General features: G+C 40.7%; 1 protein-coding gene across 5 annotated transcripts in view; it reads left to right on the top strand.

Annotated features, from left to right (window-relative positions):
- LOC137634256 (glycoprotein-N-acetylgalactosamine 3-beta-galactosyltransferase 1-like) overlaps positions 1 to 22909 on the top strand; it is a 137466-nt gene that overhangs the window by 103280 nt on the left and 11277 nt on the right. For 3 of the 5 annotated variants that reach the window (XM_068366537.1, XM_068366540.1, XM_068366536.1), the window contains 4 exons: positions 6972 to 7058; positions 7501 to 7611; positions 8616 to 8773; positions 19953 to 20117. In XM_068366537.1, the coding sequence (XP_068222638.1) occupies positions 6972 to 7058; positions 7501 to 7611; positions 8616 to 8773; positions 19953 to 20117 (521 nt within the window). The remainder of the gene's footprint in view (positions 1 to 6971; positions 7059 to 7500; positions 7612 to 8615; positions 8774 to 19952; positions 20118 to 22909) is intronic. The other 2 variants (XM_068366538.1, XM_068366539.1) reach the window with 2 other exon arrangements.

Here is a 22909-nt window from a genome sequence, read left to right as displayed (position 1 = left end):
TCTTCTTTCCCTGCACATCAGCAACTTTCTTGTGATCGAGGGCTAATAAAGTAAAGTAATATGACAACTCAATACAGTACAATACTGTAGTTGCAAAAGCAAAATCACAAACACAAAGTCAATGTGTACGATACTGCTGCCGAATCGAAATGAAAGAGGAACGCCAATGCGTGATGGGATACAGAACAGTAGATGCTGACTAATAGAAGAGCTGGATCTTATGGCAGGCAGTAGCATCTGAGTAGGTCGATAACCAATGAGAGCACAGCAAGGATGGTGGCGAGTTTATGGGCTGGCGGTGCGAGAATCTTATTATCAGTCTCAGTGACAATCGGGCTCTCGTACCGTACCTCATTTCCTTGCACGTAACATTTTCCGCGATATGAGTCGTAAAATTCTTTGCATCTCGTTTCGCAGCGTGAAAATTTTGTAAGCAGATTCTTTCATGCCGAGAGGTATCACTGTGTCTACATAACATATACATTTCCGGATTTGAGGGATGATGCTCACCACTGCTAAGTAAATAACCCTAAAATGGGACAAATATGTCTGATTTCCAGTGAAGTTCTAATGCCTGTTAAAGTACGTATAATCAACCAATCTTTGCAAAATAAAAAACTTGGAAGACCTATTTCTCAAAACATGAAATTTTAGGAAAAAGTTGTTACTATCTTGATTATTGAATGATTTTTTTCATTTAAAATGAAAAGATAGAGAATGAGTTTTATTGGCTACAATCTGTACATTCACTTTTTGAAAAAAAAAAAAAAAATCCATGTAAAAAATGGCTGCCATTGAAAGTGGTTCCTATACAGTACATTGATAAAATAATGCATATAAGAAAATTAGGAAAACTAAATAGTTTTCCATATGTATAACTTTTAAAGGATAAAATTTCTCTTTCAGTGATATTTAGATGAAAAAAATGGCTAAAAAAGAAAGTAGAAGGAATTAGAAGTAACACCAAAATTACATTGTATTAATGGGAGAGTCCCACCCCTTAACAAACGAGCAAAAATGTTGTTTAAAAGAAAAATATTTATAAAATTGAAATTTTTCATCCAATTTACCGAAATATTTATGCATCTTAGTTGCAACTAGACGTAATACCTATGCAAGTTTCAATACTGTCACACAAAATTTATCCGCCCCAGCCAATACCCTTAAATCATGGAGAAAAGTGGATAATGATTACTTGCAGCCACAGAATTGGACTTTAAAAAATTCATCTAAAATTCATCAAGGCATTTAGAATGTCTATAAACCCCCTTTGGAACAGTCCAGTATAATGACTAAAGAAATCACGGGTGCTTTGTTACCTTTGCAGCAGGCATGTGATGAATTAAAAATGCAAATACAGTACTGTACAAAAGTTGCCAATTACAATTTTTTTTCTAAAGTGTATTCCTCCGAAGAATCATTATTATCTACTGAGCATCAACAAGAAGAATGTAGCAATCGATGAGTGTCCGAGTAGCATAGTTACCAGTTGTATGTAGTTTGTTTGGATGATGTAGTTTGTTTAGATGTATTTATATTGCTCAAGTAGTTGGGTAATTTTCATAAGCTCCGTGACCACTGAGAGCGGAGGTACTTTTCTCATTGGATTTGACTTTTTAGAGGGATAAAAAAGAAATTTAGCCCCCATGCCCCTGTCAAAAGTGTGGGCATAACTTTTGAGAGCCCTGATTTAAAAAAAGGCTGCCGTCGCCAGTTCAAAAGGTAAACTTTTTCCTGGTTTGGCTTAGAGTGCTGTACAAAATTATTTTGTACGGTTTTTTGGCATGGGGAATTCATTTCTGATGTTATTTGATTTATTTGACCTATTTTTCATATTCAAATTCACATGACTGTTGATTTTGAGCACCAAACGTTCAATTTTGTTTGGTCATTACAGAGCTCCTATAGGAGGTTGTAATGAAAGTTTTTTTTTTTTTGTGAAGAATTATTTTTATTAATGATAGATGTAAAAGTAAAGACACAAAAATCACTTTACAACAAAACCAAGGTTAATGGTTGAAACACGTTGAAACACAAGGAAATGTCAAACAATAAGTTGATATTGATTAGCAAATGTACACTACTGAATCAATTGTTCAACGTCAATCATGGGAATTTTATACTTCTGAATCTGTTGAATCCCCAAACTCACTCATCTCACTGTCAGATTCACTTTCCTCTGAGGAGTCAGGAAGCATGAGCTGTTGGGGCAAGGGGGGTTGTGTGTAGTGCACTGGTCGCCATTTTCCATTCAAAAGTTCCCAGCCATGACCAATAGGGGATGGATGGTCTAACAAGTTGTAGTGTAGTTGGCAATATGTGCTATAGTTTGTCCTTTCAACATGAGGATTCAAGGAGTCGTCATCAAGTGGGAGGTGGATCGTACTCCTCTTCTTTCCATGGCCATAGAACCCTGACGTATGATCACTGCCAGTGATCACATGGAAAGGGATGATGATCTGTGAGACTACTTCTGGTAGCATGTCACGGCAGTTGATAAAGACATCCTTGCGTTTGATAAATAGATCACCAGGGAGTTACTGTGAGAGGTATGCTGCTTGAACGTACACTTCTGTATCTTCACTGTCAAGTACAACTGCCCCATTAAAGTTCCCCATCCTGAGCTTGGCATAGGCAGAGAACATCATTGTGTCAGCCTTTGGATGTCTTTTGCAATCTGATCTTGTTCCCTGATCTGACCATCAGTTGGTTAAATCCAGCAGCTCCTGGGAATGTGTCTGTGGGCTTTGGAAAAACGTTTGGAATATGTGCATGTTTTGCTGCCCTTCGATCGTGCTCATCATCCTCGATGCTGAAAGGAAGGTCATACTTGTCATTGATAAGAATGATGTAAGGGCTTGCATTGGCATGACGTGAGAAAATGATCTTGCAGATCTTTTCTAGATAGTCCTTCCAGCAGTACTTTGACCAATCTCGTGTCTTTGCCTCACGGTCCTCGGGTGTGGGAGTGGCTAGCCGCCAGATCATACCCATGTCGACAATGCTGATGTAGTTTTCTGGTTCTTGAACAACTGGGGCAAGGTTAAACTGATCCAAGAGCTTGCTCTTCATTGTTTTGCGCATTGACCCGTCTGCATTGTAGAGAGACAAGCACTCCTTAGTCACTCTCCCCTCAAGGGCTGACTCAAGTGGGAGCATGCCTGATCCTTCTGCAAGGTCCACCAGGGCCACCAGACCCGACCTCTCCATCTGAGCCACTTTCATAGGTGTACCTGCTGGTGCACAAATCTGTTCACTGGCAAAGCTTTGCCTTTTATTCTAGTGGATGGTTGCAGTGAGAGGTTGCAGAGCTGTGCCATTCACTGGTGGGTTTACCCAGGCACGAATTGGTGGCTTGCTGGTACTGCCAGGGGGTCATCTGTATTGTGTAATCTCTCCACATTTTCTTGTCAGCTGTTCAGAGATCTGCTTCTTGGCAAGCCTGGCAAAAGGTACTTCATCTGGTTTCCTTTCGTAGCTTTCTGGTTGCACGAACATGACATTAGTTCTGTAAGCGCCTGCTGCACTGCCTGTCATAGTATCCAACTTGAAGTTGTCGTTGTCAACAATGACAACGGCCGGCTTGCTATCTGTAATCTCTGGTGGGCAGAGGCCTGACACCTCAACATCCCTAAGTGCCCACTGGTCATAGAGGAGAAGTGCATCTGAGTAGCTGATGGCGACACCACTCTTGTGAAGTGTGTCCACCAGGTCTTTACTCCTTGTCATACCATGAACAGTGAGGCCAAGGTTAACTGCAGTTGAGGTGCGCTGTCCAGTGACGTGTAAGGTGGTCATGGAGGCCAGACTGAGTTAGGCAGGACTGAGATCAACAGTTTTTCTTGTAGGTTGTTTTAATAAAGGCAACAATTGCAGTAGTTGCTCACATACCTCTTCAGCTTCGAGATGGTCAGTGCGAGGTGGCCATGGGACAGTAGATGTGTCTTTAATCTTCTTTGACAGGCGTGGTGCTAGGTTTTGAATGAACTGCTCTTCAGTGATGCCAAGGGACAACATAGCAGCCTCAATATAGTCACCCCCTCCTGCAGTGTCATACACCCATGGACTCTTGTTCTTTGTATTTCCTTCTTGGAAACCAATTTTGTCCTGATACTCCTTTAGGAGCAGATGTTTGATGTAGGACGACTTACTTCGCCCACTGGATAACCATAGTCACTGACAATACGTTTGTAGTCTGCTAAAAGAGATTGCAATGAACGGATCTCACGCTCAGCAAAGATGACTGTATCCATGTGTCTAAAGAACAAATTGTTTGCCTCTGACATAGACACATTCTGAAGATGCATTCCTTCGTTTTGTTCAAACTTCAGGTGGCTTACATACTTTCTCCAGCAGTTATGGTGATACATAATGTCTGTTGCAAAAGGGTCTGACAGCGCTGATGTGGACTCGACAAATCATGAGAGATGATCACGCAACTCTTCATCTTCTATTAAAACTGTGTGGCGTTTGAAGGAGAGCCATACCGAGTGTGTGTTGATTTTGAACATCTTGCCCTTTGCTCTACTTGGATGCTTCGTGTCCTCACCCTTCAGACACCATACACATTTTGTTTTCTCGATGAGTGATCCACCCACAGAAGAACGCAGGCGCTTAGCAGGCAATAGTCCCTCTGTCTCATCATCACACAGAGCTGTCATTTCAGAACTTGATGTTTGACTTGTACTTGGAACAATGTCACTTTCGTTCCGTTTGCGTCGTCGAGACTTTTCAACCTTGTCTGAAGATGAGATTGATATGTAGCATCCTTGGTGCATGTTATAATTTGCAGGCCCATCTTGCCATGATGGTGCTGTAAATATCACCATACCTATCAAGTCCTGACCACCTTTGAGACTTTGACTCTAGAGACTCCCACTTTCCTTGGCTGATGGTATCTGAGGACTTACAAGTCTTTTCACATATCAGTACACATTCATATGACATCTTGCTTACAATATCTATTTGAAATGTCTTGAGTATTATTCTAATTCAGTCTTGATCCTCTTTTAATAGTATGGAAGTAAGGAAGCAGAACCACACACATTGACCTGAAACAAAAGAAAACTCTCTTAGCAGGGTGAATTTAAATATGAAAAACAGGTCAAATCAATAAAATAACACCAGAAATGAATTCCCCATGCCAAAAAACCTTATAAAACATATTTTGCACAGCACTCTAAGACAAACCAGGAAAAAGTTAATTTTTTGAACTGGTGACGGTGGCCATTTTGAATTCAGGGCTCTCAAAACTTATGCCCACACTTTTGACAGGGGCATGGGGGCTAAATTTCTTTTTTATCCCTCTAAAAAGTCAAATCCAACGAGAAAAGTACCTCCGCTCTCTGTGGTCACGGAACTTATGAAAATGACCCAACTAAAGTGTGCTTATTAACATGTATTTATAATCAAGGTTTTTTATTTCTAGAAATGGTATTAGGTATTGTTACATTAAATATTAAACATGAACAGTGTGTACCATAATTAGGTTACTATGTTCTGTACTATAGATATTTGTACACATGCAGTACAATAAGTATACAGTACATATATTTTAGAGGAGCACATTTTGTGTACAGTATAGCTTACTTTACTGTCCTCTATCATAAGAAAAATATAGAGAAAGGGAATTGTGAAACAACATAGTTTTTTTGGGTGTAGAAAGTGCATATTGAACAGCAATGTAAACTGTGCTGTAGGTAACATTAATAATGTTCTGTATAGTGTATATTTTCATATGTAACATTTTTCACTTTAATGTTAGCTTATGCAGTGCAGTGTATTTCATAAAAGGAGTTTCCAAACAACTGTAGAGTTTGTTTAGTCTATCAGTCACGGAGTACAGTAACATATTGGTCACTGTTAATGTTTTACTGTAATTAAATTAGTGTTGGTTTATTGTCACCAAAGAAGGAAAAAATTTACTCATCAGTAAATTTTTGTTATGTTTAGGAGCCTTTTAGGCAGATAAACTTTTGTAGAACACATGATTGAATTTACTGATGCATACTTGTTAACAATTGAAAATATTCTAGTATTTTAAATATTTTTTCAACTGGGAAATAGTCTTCTCAGATTCAGATTATGCAATCTCAAATATTAGATCTAGAGACTAATGTTTATAAAAATTGTAAAAATATTCTGGTCTTTGACGAATTGAATTTTAGTTAAGATGTTGAGGATGCTCAATATGATACAAGAACCTAAATTTTAAGTTTGTTGCCATTGCAATATTTTGTTGAAGAAGGAAAAAGACATGATCACTCGGATAGTGCTTTTGTAAATCATGATACATTAGTGATGGTCATTAGAACGCAAATTCGGGCAAATTTTGCTAGATTCTACAAGACCAGGCTTAACAACTTTTGTTAAATGAGAAAAAAACATGTTTTAACACTTCCACAACCCTAAAATAATACCCTGTATACCATTTTTTTCCCTTTTGGTTCATCATATAGTATTTACATAGTTTTGTCTGTTCATTCCTTTTTTTGTATTATTTTTATTCTCTTCAGATTACATAACCATTCATTAATACTATGGTTAACTTTTTACAGTAGCTGGAAAAGTTACATGAACTTGGCAGATTGATATTAGGACACATTTGTATATATATTTCATTCGTAACTTGAGGCATATCTAGACCATAAACTTGTCAATTTCCCTTTTTGTATGGAAGTCATTTAACTCCTGATAATTTTTCCTAGTATCTGCATCATACTTAACAGCATTCTCTATACACTGCTGCAGTTGCATTTGATGTGTCTTCCACCAATAATCAGTCAAAGTGCTGCTATGAAAACTAGTTGTTTGGGGGATTTATAGTCATAGTTTAGCTGATGCATTATTAAATTCAGTCTGACCCAGCAGTATTCTCCTTAGTGATAATATTATGGAATATATAACCTGGATGCATGTAAAGATCATACATGGCATTCGTTGATACAAGTGTCTTTCTTCCCTTTTTCTAGCATTCCTAAATCAAATGGCACCGATAACTAAGTTCATCGATAAAATTGTCCCCATACTCCATGCCCACCAGGAATACATGAGTGGAGGTAGGGAATATATTATTCAGGATTAGTGGTCAAAACGCTTTTGCTACAGAGCGAGCCACCTCTTCCAATGAGACCTGCCATTCGCTTTGCTGTACAACTTTTAAGGTTTCTTGTACAGTATATCCATACATTTGTAATGTGCACTGTTGTATTGTCTGTCTTGTTGATTATTTTATCTTTTATATATTTTCTTTTGTCACTAGTACCATGGCCACATTCAGAGATGGCTCTGTCTTTAGTGCATTTTTTTTGGCCCATCTGTTCAGGTACACTAATTGTTCGTCTGACTTGTCATTAAGTCCTTCATAGGTGATGTTAGAAACTACCCTTTCTGATCGAATCCTTTTTTTACAAGCATCTTAATTATGTTTAACTGGTGTTTTGTATGTTCAGTGGGCTTGCCCACAAGTGTCTTTATGCATACAAAACTGTTGCATTGCAGGTGCTGGGTATGTACTCAGTCGGGAGGCACTTCGAAAGTTTGTAGAAGAAGGCCTTCCAAATAAGAAAAAATGTCGTCAAGAAAGCAATGGTTCAGAAGATGTGGAAATGGGTATGTTTACTCAGCCGTACTTTTTATTTATCCTCTTTTTCTATGTTAGTCCCATTTTAGTTTTTTGCTTATTGATTGTAAAAGAACTTATTGTTTTGGTATGAAAGATTTTACAAAATTTCCAATCTTTATGTATACAGCACTCCTTCATTCCTGTTTCATGTTATATTTCTCTTGTAGCCTAATTATTAATAAATCAAATCTTTTCCTGAAGTTACACAAAGGTGCAGACATCTTTATGGAAACTGCTGGATTACATGAAATGAATTGCAATACTGTAATACAGTACTGTACAGTGTATAGTATTTTTTATTTGAGGTAACAGCTCTAAATTTTTCGGGGTATTTTTGTTTCTATGAAATGATTGAATAATTTACACTCATTTGGAATTTCTTTTTTGATAGAGCATAGGTGTTATCCAAGGTTTTTCCATAGAATTTGCATCATTTCTGTAGCATCATACAATATTTTTTACAACTTTTGTTGAAGAATTGTTTTCCAAAACGGAAAAGTCACTTTATATTGTGTATAGACTGAAAATAAGGGTTTCATAGAGATGTTGTGTATATTGTATATACAAAACCCACAAGTGGCAGTGAATATTAAAATTATTTCATATAACCAGATTTTGAGTGTCTCTAGATGTCAATGGGAAATACTCTACTGTCCCAATCATCAAGCCTTCTGGAATTTTAAAATTTACTAATGATTGTGCTTAACAGTAATCCATCAATTTGTTTTTCAGAAACAGTAAGTCTGTAAAAAGGGAAAGATCTTGAGCATGGTCACATTGAAATTTTTAATGAGCAATATTAATTTATTAGAATTTGCATGTCATTCTCTTTCCAGGATTAGATTTGAACAAATGTTTTATGTAAGTTTTAGCTTTTATAAAATTTATTGTAAATATATTGTAATAAATTTTGAGTGTTTGGGTTTATTGAAATGAAATTAATGAATTACAGATTCAATTAGTATTTTTCAATTAATTTACAATTTTATAGGCAAGTGTTTACAAAACCTTGGAGTGAAACGTGGTGACTCTAGAGATAGCCTTGGACGAGGTCGCTTTTTCCCATTTGTTCCAGAACATCATTTGGTGCCAGGTCACATAGGCCCAAAGAATTGGTACTGGGATTGGATCTATTACCCATCACAAGTTGTAAGTAAACAATATTTTCTCAAGTTATTATCTTCCTAATAAGTTAGCAAAGTTCTTATTTCTCTTCCTTTGGCAAGTTTTGAAGGATTATGTGTAGCAAGGACAACAGTTCTGAATACAATGTAAAGTCGTATGGTATGAATATTAAAGACCAAAAAAGAGAGAGAATAATAGGGCTTGGAGCAAAATCCCATAAAAAACAAGCAAAGTTATTCTTTGAAAAGAAGAATAAATCAAACATACAAAATCTCATACTGTATATATGGCAATGGGTTTGAAATTACAAATATAGGAAGACTATGAAGCGGTCAAAATTGCTATGAATACATAAATACCTGAACTTGCAACAAGTTGTGTGTTGAGGCCCTTATAAGCACATAACTATACTTCCATGTGAAACCATAGCTATACGTCAGCTTTTTACCTACAGATAGGACAGAAATAAAACAGTTAAACAAAGGACTGATAGTCTACCACAATGAATGAGGAATTGGGTGGATGAAAGTATCCTTACCTAAATTTCCTACTGTTATGAGTTGTATGTATGGACCTCTTGTTAAATGAAAATGCAACACTGTACAGTTAATGGAGAAAATGGGCTTTTTATGTTCTTAGGATTTTATATAGATTGTACTGCTGTGCTGTACTGCCTATTTAACTTATTTTTTTAAGAATAAATTTGTGCTTAACTTCTTATTTTTAACTTTTTATATCTTTCTATTTACTTCAAGTCAGTAGATTTATTTATAACTTTGGTTGTGTTTTTTATTACAATTTTATTTTCAATTTGAGCATACTTATGTTAAGAAAATTAAAAGACACTGCTGTGTCTTGTCTCTATCCTTCAATCTATTCTTGGCCATATAACATGAATCTATTTTCATAGCTTAGAAAAATATTATTTCAATGAATCATCAGTTATTAAATTCAGAGTTGTGAGCTTCATGCCTTCGGAATAGATAAAAAAAAAATGATACATTAATCTCCATGTCAACCTCTCCCATTCCTGTGCCAGCCATAGGAATAACAGCAAATCACTAATTGAACTGGACCGATCAGCTGACACAGCACACAGCCCTTTTTTCTCTCAGGTCATATTCTATTGTGCCATTCCTTTTAAGTGTTTATGATTGGCCAAGACAAAGAATTCTTTGCTAGTTCATTGTGAGGAACATACATTTTGTCAACCAGATCTGAGAATGTATTTAGGTTGTGTATACAGTATTTAATATAGGATATTACATTGTCTCCTTATTTTGTTAGAGCAAGGGTTTGCATTGTGTGCTACTACACATATTTGTAAAGAATCCTTCTGGTTTACTCATTTTTATTGTATGCAGTGATTTTTAGATGATTCTGTCTTGCATCAGGGTTATTACCATATAATGTTATGATTAGTTATGATTTTTTTTCACCAAGATCCGATTTATAGTCAGTATTATTTGTAAGGGGTGTTATTGCTTAGTAATTTTCCTTAGATAAATTGAGAGGATGTCTCCTCTACCATAGTGCAGATTGATTCTGAGGAGTCAGTTTGTTTAATAAGTTAGATTTTACGTTATGTCTTTTTCTCCATAGTTAAGGTAATGACATCATTGTGTATATTCTTTTTCCCTCAGGAATAATTTTAATTTGTGCAATGCTTTAACAAAGGTGAGCAGAATGTTTTCTCTATCTTCTGGTAGTTTCAGAATTTGTTTAATGGTAATTTGATCTTACGCAGATACAAACTTCTGAGTTTTATATTGGATTTACTCCCAAGTCATTTTACTACAACCAGGAAAGAAAACTGGCAACTGTCATCTTTCCATGCAGGGTAGCGTGGTCCAGCTTCGCTTGGCTCTCTTTCTGATCGCTGTCACAGATGGTCCTCCCAAGGTACGATGACGACTCTGTGTTGAATTACCTAGTGCCCTTTCTTTTTTCGGTGCTTCCTCTCTTTTAGTGTGCTTTATGAATATCACTGGTATTTCAGGTAGTATGTGGACTTGTCCAAACCTTGAAGGGCCCCCATGTAGAACCTTCATGAGCTGGTTCGAGGTAGATCACACACTTTTTGCCTGAAATGCTGTGGTAAGTGGTGTTCTTTTGATTCACCATGTGATTTTAGTAGGGGAAAGTATCATGCCTGCTGCAATTCTTCCTTTCTCGGGGGTAAGAAACAGAAGCCTTTTCATGTGACACATGATCTATCCCACTCCAATCCTCCTTTACTGGCGTTTCTTGTAACTCCAGTAACTGAGGATGATGGCCATGACAACATTTTTCATATTAGTGAAATGTGTTGATGTTTTGTAGCCCATTTTATTCCTGATACTGATCTTATGGCATCAGTCCCGGTAGAGCCTGTACATGAGCCTGTACAGTTATCGTTAGTTCGTTAGTTCCAGATTATATTAATCTTAATAGATCACCATCTCCTCCCACAAGCATGCTCAGTGCTGAACACCGTACCTTTATTTCATATTTTCAGAGTAGAAGAGATTTCTCTCATTTGAAGGATTCACCAGTCATTTTTTTAGATATATTTTTTCCTTCATAGATTTAAGCTTTAATAAACCATCCTAATACTTATAATCCCATAAAAACACTTAAGCCAAAACTTGCTGTTTACTCTAGACAAGCCAAAACTTGCTTTTACTGTAGACACCCATACTATATGTAAATGGAAGAAATTTAGATTTGAACACATTAATGTATGCATATCTCGGCGAAGCTATACCATTGACCAAACATACAGGACTATTTTATTGTGGCTAAAAAGTACAGCTCTATTTAAAATAAACAGGATTTTAATAACACTGAGGTTTTACTTAACTGTATCTATTACAGTAATTTTGCTTGTAATGTTTACAAATTAGTATTTTATTATGAAATGAAAACACAGCGAATATACTTCTTTGCTTGTGTTTATAAGCTCTTTGATACTACCTGGCCCAAGCTTCAGACTTTAATACCATCTTATTGAAATCTGTTTGTGATCCCAGATGAGAACGGCAGGGGTTTTTCTTAAGGTCATGATGACAGGGAGTGGTAGTTGTATCTTAGAGAAATTTATATTGATGTATAAATGTAAGGGCGGACTCTGTTTTATAGGGTGAAAACACTGTGACTTCTGAAACTTTTTCATTATCTGCTATTGTTTATCAAGCTTTTACTTTTATCCGGTCCTCTGATATGGATTTCCAACGTTTTCTCCACCAAATGAGAGTGCTGTCTATCCCTAGGTCAGAATAACAGATACTATTCTTATGGTCTTGGTGCCAGAGCATGACATTGTAACCCGGTAAAAGCATATTATACTTTTCGTACGGGCATGCCTTGTTTTATTTCGGTTTCAAGCATTTGCTTCTGAAGCGTCCTTTCTTCCCCAGCTATGGCACATGAAGGGATATGGTGACAGCATTTTTTCTATATAACTAAAGGCAGAATGTATCACTGTTTCAATTAGAATTAGAATATGATTTATATTGCCTTGTCTTCACTAGCCATAGTTTCTCAAGCTCCTGGTTTTGTCAAGCCTTCAAGTTTCTCTCCCATCAGGTGGTGATCCTTTGGGACAACACCATTCTGAAGAGGAGAGATGGTGCCATAGGTAGATTCCATAGAAATCTCCCTCAGGCCAAAGTGGCGAGACTGAGGAATGCACCTTTCAAAGGTAATTCCCTGTTTAACCCCGAGGATTTTGAACAGGTGGCAGAGAGGTGGAGGAAGTCCAGCCAGGACTCCCTCATCCAAAAGGTCTTGACAGCCAGACCTTAACCCTCTCAGCCACAACGAAAACCACAGCCGAAAGCAGACAAAAAGGGCTAGAGACCCGAAACAACAGGGTCAAAGGGGGTCCAAGGAAGCCTTTCGTAGCAAAAAGTCCTTTCGTGGAGGAAAGGGAAAGAAGTGATCCGGCTGAGGTCGTTCCCACTAGGATAGGCAGTCCTCTCATTTGTCCATCTGTGGGGGGATGCCTGCAAAGCCGCTGGCAGAAGTGGCTTCACCACGGGGCTGAGCCCTGTACGGACGAAGTTATTCGTTCAGGGTATCGCGTCCCGTGCACTCTCTCTCTCCCTCCACTGACTCGAGTGCCGAAGCGAAGGGACCCCCACAGAAGTGTGCCCTCAGGGCAGAAGTCCAGACCATGTTGGAGAAGGGTGCTCTCCAAGAGGCCCTCGATGGGTCCCCAGGCTTTTACAGTCGACTCTTTCTTGTGAGAAAGGCGTCTGGAGGCTAGAGACCAGTCATTGATCTCTCGGCTCTGAACAGGTTTGTCGAACAGACCCCGTTCAGAATGGAGACGACTGTCATTATCAAACAAGCGATAAGACCGCAGGACTTCATGTGCACTCTAGATGTGAAGGACGCATACTTCCAGATGCCAATCCATCTGTCTTCCAGGAAGTATCTAAGATTCATGCTCAACCAGTAGCATTACCAGTTCAGGGTACTGTGTTTCTGTCTTTCCACAGCACCACAGGTCTTCACAAGTGTGTTCGCCCTAGTGTCATCTTGGGCTCACAGAGTCGGCATCTGTCTCCTAGGATATCTGGATGACTGGCTGATTCTGGGGATCATGGTAAACCTTGAGAAGTCTCATCTCCTTTCCTCTCAAGAACTGGTATACCTAGGAATGCGCATAGACACCCTAAGGCATAAAGCTTTCCCATCAGATGAAAGTATTCAGAGACTGAGGACGATAGCACAGGTCTTCTTCAGATGGGAAGAGCTACCGGCGCAGAGTTGGCTTCACCCTCTCGGTCACTTATCTTCTCTGACCCGACTGGTCCCCAACAGTCCCTCAAGAAGAGATCTCTCCAGTGGCATCTGAAATTCCGGTGAAATCAGTCCAGCGATTCCAGGGATCATCTAGTCCACATAGGGTTAGAGAAACGGTCGGAGCTCAGATGGTGGCTGGCGGATCTGAACCTCTGCAAAGGGGTTGATATTCTCATCTCTCCCCTGGAATTGATGCTCTTTTCAAATGCATTAAAAGAAGTGTGGGGGGCCTACATGCTGCATCATTGTATCTCCGGCCAATGGTCTGAATCAGAAAGGTACCAGCACATAAATCTATTAGAGATGAGGGCAGCCTTTCTGGCGGGGTACTCCTTGGTGTTGATGAGTGACAACACCACGGTAGTAGCTTATCTGAACAAACAGGGTGGTGTTTTTTCGCAGCAGCTGTGCCATCTTGCAGTAGAGATACTCAGATGGGCAGAAGACAACTCAATGACTATCAGCTTGCTTCATTCCAAGCAAGCGGAATGTGCTAGCAGACAAGCTGAGCAGAGCGACACAGATAGTGGTCTTTGAATCCTATGATAGCCAACAAAGTTCTGTGGATCTGTTCACAATGGCCCTGAATTTTAGGCTCCTGATATACTGCTCCCCAGTCCCGGGATGCTATTCAACAACGGTGGATAAACCTGGACGCTTACGCGTTTCCCCCATTCTGTCTGATGAGAAAAGTCATCAACCAGGTACGAGCAAACAACAACTTGCTGATGACTCTTATAGCTCCGCTATGGCATCATGCAGAGTGGTTCCAAGACCTTCTGCATCTCCTCCCTCTACGGCACGACCTGCTCAAACAACCATATGCCAATATCTTCCACAAGACCGTAGTTTCGCTTCAGCTTCACGTCTGGAGACTGTTCAGCACTTCCTCACACAGAGAGGCTTTTTGCAACCAGTTGCAAAAAGCATGGCTGGACATCTCAGGAAATCCACAGAGGCAGTCTAACAAGTGAAGTGGTCAGTTTTCTGTGGTTGGTGTCGTGGAAGGGGTATCTCTTCCCTCGATATCTCTGTTCCAACTATAGCGGAGTTCCTTGTATACCTTTGGGAAGAAATGCTTCTCTGGGTCTCGGCAGTCAAAGGCTACCGCTGAGCCTTGAGTCTCGCCTTTAGACTGAAAGGAGTCAATGTTTCCTCCTCATTGGAACTTTCTTTGCTCATACGTAGTTACTAACTTATTTGTCCCCAGTCAGAGCTTAGACCTCATCCTTGGAACGTGGTTCGGGTCCTTCGGTCCCTGAAGGGTCCCCCTTACGAACCATTATGCCAGGGTTCCGATCACCACCTCACGTGGAAGACGGTGTTCCTGCTTGCGTTGGCTTTGGACAAGATAGTCGGTGAACTTCATGCTCTATCTGTTGATGTCTCCCACTCCAGGAGATGGGGAGAAGTAATCCTCAACTACGTCCCTGAGTTCGTTGCCAAGACTCAAAATCTTGGTGTGCTGGACTCCAGCTTCGTCCCATTCTGGATAGAGTCTTCGTTCTGTAACCGAAGATCCAAACCAACTGTTATGTCCAGTAAGGGTCTGAGGTGTTACTCAAAAAGAACAGCAGCAGCTCGCCCCCGTGGACAAGCGCTTTTCGTTAGCACAAGGAAGGTCAAGAGGAGGGTCACGAGAAATATAATTTGCTCGTGAATCCGGAAAGTGATTGAAAATGCTCTCAATCTAGACCCTCCTTCGTCCAACTGACCCAGAGCTCATGATGTCAGGGGCATTGCAACGTCCCTGGCGTTCAAGAAGAACTCTGTGGCATGGGTAATGCAAGCGGGCGTATGGAAGCATCAGACGACCTTCACTGCCCACTGCTGCAAGACATAACCCACAGGAACATGGAGACCTTTTCCATTGGTCCTGTGGTGGCCGCACAACAAGTGGTCTAAATGCCTCAAGCTCCTTGATGGACAAGTAGCAGAGGCTTGGGGGCTGAGGTTACCTGGGTTAGTCTGGAGTGAATGAGAAAGAATGTCTGGCTCCTTTCCTCCTTTCAGCTTCTACCCCCCTGGGGAAACTGCACCACAAGACCACAGCATAGCTGACCTTACCTCTGCAGGTGAGATTCATTTCCCTTGTGCATCCTGATTATTTTACATATACTTCGTCCCCAATACCTTTCGAGGGAGGGTATTGGGTAAGTCTTACAACTCTATGCTTGTACTCGAGTTCCTATGTAAAGACAAGCCACTAGTCTCTCTCTCACAAGCTTCTGCAGGACGCTATCAGTGCGTTACCTTGTCACGGCATTGGTTTTAGTGAAGGTAGGGTTCCTTCTTATTTGATCATGGATTAAATAAGAGAGGACCCTGGGGCATAGCCAAGGCCAGTTGGTAGGACTTACTCCCTCCTAAGAGTAAGTCACTCCTATAAATAGCAAAGGGTTTTTATTTGCGTCGGAACAAATAACAAATTTGGAGATAATTTGTATTTTTCCTAGCCTACAAACCTGGAGCTATTTATACAAATTGGCCCGCCACCCTGTCCCCGTAGAAGTCCTGCCAGAAAGCAAAAGTGGTTACTCAGCTGATGGGTGTGAGTGAGCAGGGACCCCATCCCCCACCCGCTAACTAGCGGATAGGGGTAATTATCCCACACTAAAATTTCTTGGCTAGTTTTCAGCATTACCGAAAAGTAATACCTCTATAAGTAGCTCCAGGTTTGTATGCTATGAAAAATACAATTATCCCCAAATTTATTTTTCTTTTTATTTCAATTTTGGGTGCATTTTAACAATCGACAATTACTGACCTGTTTTCTACCTTTGGTTGTGATCAACTGATCTCAGGCTGCCACGACCGTAACCAGCATACGGACACATGCGAATAACAGAGAGTATCTTTTATATATTTTCTCAATTTATTCTAAATGTCTTCAATAAGAATATTACATTACCACCAATATGTTATAGCATATTGTAGTTTCCAAACAGTTCTGTTATAGGTATTTATATTAGCTTTCATACGAATCTCTCTCTCTCTCTCTCTCTCTCTCTCTCTCTCTCTCTCTCTCTCTCTCTCTCTCTCTCTCTCTCTCTCTCTCTCTCTCTCTCTCTCTCTCATGCAATACATTGTAGCGGAAGAATCGATTATCTTTGTTTCCTTACAAATTGTCTATTAAACACTGCTCAAAAACTATACTTATAAATAAGTTCGATCGTAGACTGCCCTTAAAACAGTCATTAAATTTCATCAGCTAAACTTTAGTTTTCTAAAAAATCCTAATTTTTAGAAATTTGATTGTGCTTTATTAATGCTTTTTTTTTATTTTTTTTTTTCAATTTGGGTGCATTTTAGTAATCAATAGTTATGAACTTTTTTTTTTATTTTTGGTTGCGATCATCTGGTCTCAAGCTGCCACGTCTGTAATGAGCATATGGACTCATATGAATAATACATCCCGATGTATCTTGACGAGTGGTTTGTTCTGGCCTCTTTGGAGAGGCAGTTGCTTCACGATCAGGATTGTCATGTCGCATTTTGCCACAATCTGGGGATTGTGGTAAACTGGGAAAAGTCGAATCTTGTTCCCAAGCAGAGATTAAAGTATCTGGACATGCTGTTAGATTCGGCAGTAGTGAGATTCTTTCCCATAGACCATCACATCAGCAAACTCAGGGAGGTTACTTGACAATTTCTGTCCTAGACAGTTGTTCAAGCTTGACAATAGCAACATCATCTTGGACATCTGCTCTTGTTGGGGAAGCTTGTTCCTCACAGTCGATTCCACCAGAGATCCCTTCAGTGTTGTCTGAAGGATCACTGGAAAGTCAACCGTGATCCCCCATTCCATCCTGCGCTTGTGTCATAGAAGGTCCGAAGCTGTCTGGCCTGGTGGTTCGGCGAGAATAACCTCGCCAGAGGAGCCCCACTAGACTTCTCTACTCCAGACCTGCTTCTGTTCTTGGATGAATCAAAGGATGTGGGGAGCACACACCTGGTCATCTCAGTTTTGTAGTCGAGGAGGACATGCATTTGCACATCAACTTTCTTGAGATAAGGCAGCCTTCCTATGCCTGCAAGCATTCCAAAAATGTTCTAGGAGGCATTGGTAATGCTGATGAGCAACAGCGCTACTATAGTGGCTTATGTCAACAATCAAGGAGGCACAGTCTCATGCCCCCTCTGCGAGTTGACGAAGTAGATGCACGTATGGGTAACGTTTCATGCCATGGAGTGGTCAGCGAGGTACATGCCATGCAATAGGAATGTGCTGGCACACACACTCAATCCTCAGGGGCAGGTTGTAGGAGCACTGTGGTCCCTATCCTCTCATAGCAAAAAGGCTTCTTGCCCTTTGGAGCTCTCCGAGGATCGATCTGTTTGCCACGCTGCTAAACAGAAAGCTCCCCATTTATTGCTACCCTGTTCTGGATGCTTGGGCGGTGTTTGCACCCTCCAACACCCCTAGGATGACCTGGACATTTCTTTATGCTAGCCCTAGTATTGGTGAAGAGAGTGAGTGAGTTTCACGGTCTCTCTTATGCAGTCACCCACGCTCGTGGATGGAAGGAGGTCTCCTTTAGTTTTGTGCCGAAGTTTGTGGACAAGACTCGGAACACGTCAGTGCATGACCCAAAGTTCGTGTCTTCTCCATCCCCTCACTCTGAGAGGCGTTGTGTGGTGATGAAGACGAGAAGCTCTTGTGCCCTGTAACGGCTCTGCGGTGCGTTCTGACGAGGACTCGGCACCTCAGGTACAAGAAAGAGGTGTCAAGGAACACACTCTTTCTGGCCTTGTGAAATGATCCAGCATATATGCCTCGGTTGACGAGAGTTTCGAGTATGCCACGGTTGACGAGAGTTTCGAGTTGCCAGTCAAAGGCAAGTGTATGGAAGAGGTAGACCACCTTTACAGCCTTTTATCTGAGACTATAGCCGTAAGTCCCTTGACACCTTTATGCTTAGAGCTGTGGTGTCTATTCAAGCTGCTGTGTAGCAAGCCCAGCTCCTTTATGAGGACATATTGAATCTTGCCTAGGGTATCATTTTGACCTAAGTCGGAATGAATGTAGAATATCTGGCTCGTTTTCATTCTTCTACCGCTCTCTTGGAGTCAGCAGTTGAATCAGTACATGCAGGTAATTCACACTTCAGAGCACCATTCTTTGTAACAAAAAAAAAAGTATATCTCAGAGGATGACAAATCCTTATGATAAATAGATAGGGGTGGTTGTGTTTTTGCTTCACATCTCCACAGATCAAGTATTTGAACACTCTTAAGAGAGATTTTCAGAATCTTCAGTTTGATTCTAAGAGGACTTCCAACCCTCCAAGCAGTGAGTTTCCCTAATTAAACGATAGGGGGTTTGTATGTCATGTAGGAACAATATCAAATTTTAAAACTAATTTGCATTTTTCCTAGGCATACAAACTTGAGGCTTTTCATATAACTTCCTTCCACAAACCACCCCTCTCAAGTCCTGGGTCAAAGTATCAAAAGTGAAGCGTACACGTGTTGAAAGGGGAAAACCCTTCTCCACACTTGCTGGATAACTGCTTATCCATTTCAAGGACCGATTCCAGCTTGCTCCAAAGTACTCTCCATAATTAAAGGACTCGAGTTTATATGGTAAAGAAAAATAAAAATTTCTTGTAAATTTGATAGACAGGATTTAACTAACAACATTGTTATCAAATCAATGGCAGTTCCAGCTCGTGCAGGTGTCATTTTCTATATTGAAGGACTAAGGTTTGTATAGCTAAAAAATTACAAATACTTTTAAGAATGTTATATTTACCAAATTGAAACACATCCCCAATACCAGGTATCTTTGATGAGTTTGTATAATTAAGGAAACTTGTTATTTTCAAATTGAGGTTGTCCCTAATGTTCCTAATTTATTTTACATTGTCTTCCAGCATTAACTGTAGTTTCCTTGTCTTACTATAGGCACCAGTTTTCCCTGAATCATTGTTATATGAAACATCAACTCTGGACCATTTTTCTGCGGTAGGTATCTTTGTCTTGTGAGTAGCATTGCCTTACTCAAGAGCTCGATGTCTAAGTCTAACAATATACCTTGTATAGATACTAATCGGACAAGATCCTACCCCTGGATACACCAGAATCTTTATAACCAAAGTGACTTCAGTCTATGTACCGAAGTAATCCACTTTTGAAAAATTGCCATTGAGACGGGCACCTTCAATACCGTACGTTTATTTCAACAGTGTTTGAGCTGGTATGAAGTTCACAATGGTCCCTTCGAGGCCTCTAAATTATGAAGAGAGCCTCCATTGGTCTAAATTGGAAGACTTCAATAGACCTTTCTAATAAACATAATGTTCTTTCTCAAGTAACATAACTACTGAAGTTTCCTTTTTATTTTCAGATATATTACTTTGCTTTCATATTAGGATGACTGTTTGGATTCTAATTTGTAAAATTTTTACAGGGATTTGACTGTTGTTCTGACACTGCAATTTCCTTCCATTATGTACCACCTAACAAGATGTATGAACTGGAGTACTTGTTATATCATCTACGCCCATATGGTATAGTTCACAGAGATCCTTTCCCGCCGCCCCTTCCACCTGACAAGAGTAGTGTTCCATCATCGGTTAGTGATGTTTTAATCTCCTAACTTTTAGATTATTTTTAAGATGTAATATATTTTCATAACCATGCTGATCATCTCCTCAATTATTGAATTCTTTTAACTTTGACTCCTGTAACTAGAAACATACTCTTAAGAATTTTACTCACTATACAGTCTGCCCCTCTCATCCATGGATATACCTTCTGCAGGTTATTTTATGCACACCCAACTAACTAGGTAACAATAATAAAAAAACTTTAATAAGTTGGAAAAAAAAAACATTGAGAGACAGATTTTATGATTCGTCCTTTTACACCCAGAGAGAACTCCCATTCCCTACCTTGAGAGATGTTCTGGTTTTTGAAGAGAAGGGAAATTAGAATTTTTTTCATAGTGTCTAGAATTAAGGAATATATGTTACTGTATTACTTTATCATGTCTTTAGAGTTTTATTTTTTTCAGTTGTGAGATTTTAAGTTAGCAAATATAGTTAAAAGTTATCAAATTATCAGAAATCTAATATAAATTATAATTTTAAATATTTAACTTAGCCGGTGAATATATAATAGCTGCAACTCTGTTGCTCGACAGACAAAAAACAGTAAAAACTCGCCAGCGATCGCTATACAGGTTGCGGGTGTGCCCACCAGCGCCAACTGTCGGCCAGATACCACACTCGATGTAAACAAAGACTCAATTTCTTCTCTGTCGACGTGTCGACAAGACGTACTTTACTCGCTGTTGAACCTGGAGTTTTTTCACATCATATTTGGTGAAGTACTTTAATTTGGTTTGAGCTTTCGCAGTATAGGTGTTTTTCTTCAAATAAATCCTTGAACTCTTTTTTGGATCGGATTAATTGTTGATGACTTAGATAGTTTTTTGGAATTTTCCCTTGACCAATTCAAAATGGCTGACCTTTCACAAGTTCCCAAGTTCAGAAAATGTAATGCTAGGGACTGTCATAGGCGTCTTCCAAAGGCTTCTCTCGACCCTCACACTGTTTGTTCCAATTGTCGGAGTAAAACCTGTCAATTGGAAGATCGGTGTGAGGAATGCGTGGGCCTTTCGGAATTCGATTTTATCGAATTTGAGAAGTATACACGCAGACTAGAGAGAGATAGGGTAAGGAGAAGTTCTTCTAGGTCGGTAGATTTTTCCTCTCCACATGCCCCTGAACCTAATCCTTCCCCTGTAGTGGTTGTTCCTAACCCCCCTCCTAGCACTCAGGAACCATCGATGGCAGACATGATGCGTGCTATCCATGCCTTGGGGGAGAGAGTTGAGGCCCTTGCAAGTGACCGCAATCAACTCATGGCGGACGTAAAGGAACTAAAGTGCCAAAGTGCCACGGCGGAAAGTGTTAAAGTGCCTAGTGTTTCTCAAAGTGTTGTGAACAGTGTTGCGCTTGAGGGTTCGTCTGTTCGTGCCTGTCGTCCTCCTAGTCCGGGACCTCTTGCAAGCTCCCAAGCCCAGGGGAGAAGCAATGTCGTACGACTCATGGGTTCGAGAGGCCTTGATCAGCGAACAGACGTTCCCTCTATGGTATCAGGCGTATCTCCCCAAGATCGCCCCTACCAACGTAAGACGAGAGAGCCCATTTTTACCTCGTCGTCCGAAGGTGTTTCTCGTAAGAAACCCTGGACCAAGGTCTCCCGACCTTTGAAGCGTAAGTCGGTCCCTTCAGGACAAGTCCAACGTCCCGGTTGTAGCCACTGGGTCAGTTCGGACTCGTTGCCGTCATCTGATGACTGCTCGCCGCCTAAGAGAGGCAAAGCTGTGCCGCCTCAGTCGCTCACCCCGTCTGTTGCCGTAGACCCTAAATGGGTGTTGCTGCAGGACATGCAGTCCAAGCTTGCGTCCTTGATGGAGGACTTCAATGCGGAGAAGGTTGCTGCTGAACCTTCTGGCCAACAACCATCCAAGCGGTCTGTTGTGCGTCCTGTTGACGCTGAGGTAGCTTTCTCGCGTCTACCAGTTGGGGTTGTACCTCCACCGATGCGACCCAGTGTGGGTTGCCAGCCGCACGTTGACGTTAGGCGACGCACGGAGGTGGTTGTTGACGTTCAGGACGTTCATCAACCATCAGAGGTGACTTGTTTTGACGCGGTGCGTCAACCTCCGCAACCCGGTATGGTTTTGACTGCACAACCCAGACGGTCTAAACAGTCTCGGGTAGACGCTGTGCGTCCTCGCGCACCCATGGTTGTTGACAGTTCCCAGACTGTGCAGCAGTTCCATGACGCTGCGTCCGGCTCCGTCACACATGCACCAGTGCGACCGGACTCGGCGAGTCAAACGTTGCCCACTCCTTTGCCGTTTCCTCATCAGTTATCGGATGAGGAACTATCAGATGAGGACGTTGCTGAACCACAAGAGGATCAACCTTCAGAACTTGATGAGCCTAAGGCAACTCAACCATCCTTGGACTTTAGAAAAGTCATGGCTGTATTTAAGGAGTTGTTCCCTGACCACTTTGTTTCTGTGGCTCCTCGTTCGCCGCCGTCAGAGTTTGTATTAGGCGTGCCTGCTACCGTACCTGCCTTTACTAAACTCGTTCTCTCTCGCTCATCCAAGAGAGCTTTGCGGCTGTTGGGAGATTGGTTGGAGACCAAGAAGAGTTTAGGAAAGACAGCATTTGCCTTTCCCCCATCTAAACTCTCGTCTAGATCGAGCGTCTGGTATGCCACGGGAGAAGTTCTCGGCTTGGGAGTTCCTGCCTCTGCCCAGGGCGACTTCTCAAGTCTTGTAGACTCTCCCCGTCGCCTTGCCATGAGACGCTCGAAGATTTGTTGGTCACCATCGGACCTGGA

This window comes from Palaemon carinicauda, chromosome 44, assembly GCF_036898095.1.
Source record: "Palaemon carinicauda isolate YSFRI2023 chromosome 44, ASM3689809v2, whole genome shotgun sequence".
Taxonomy (NCBI): Eukaryota; Metazoa; Arthropoda; class Malacostraca; order Decapoda; family Palaemonidae; genus Palaemon; species Palaemon carinicauda.
Note: the sequence above shows the minus strand (reverse complement) of the source record. Positions and strands in the feature narration are given on the sequence as shown.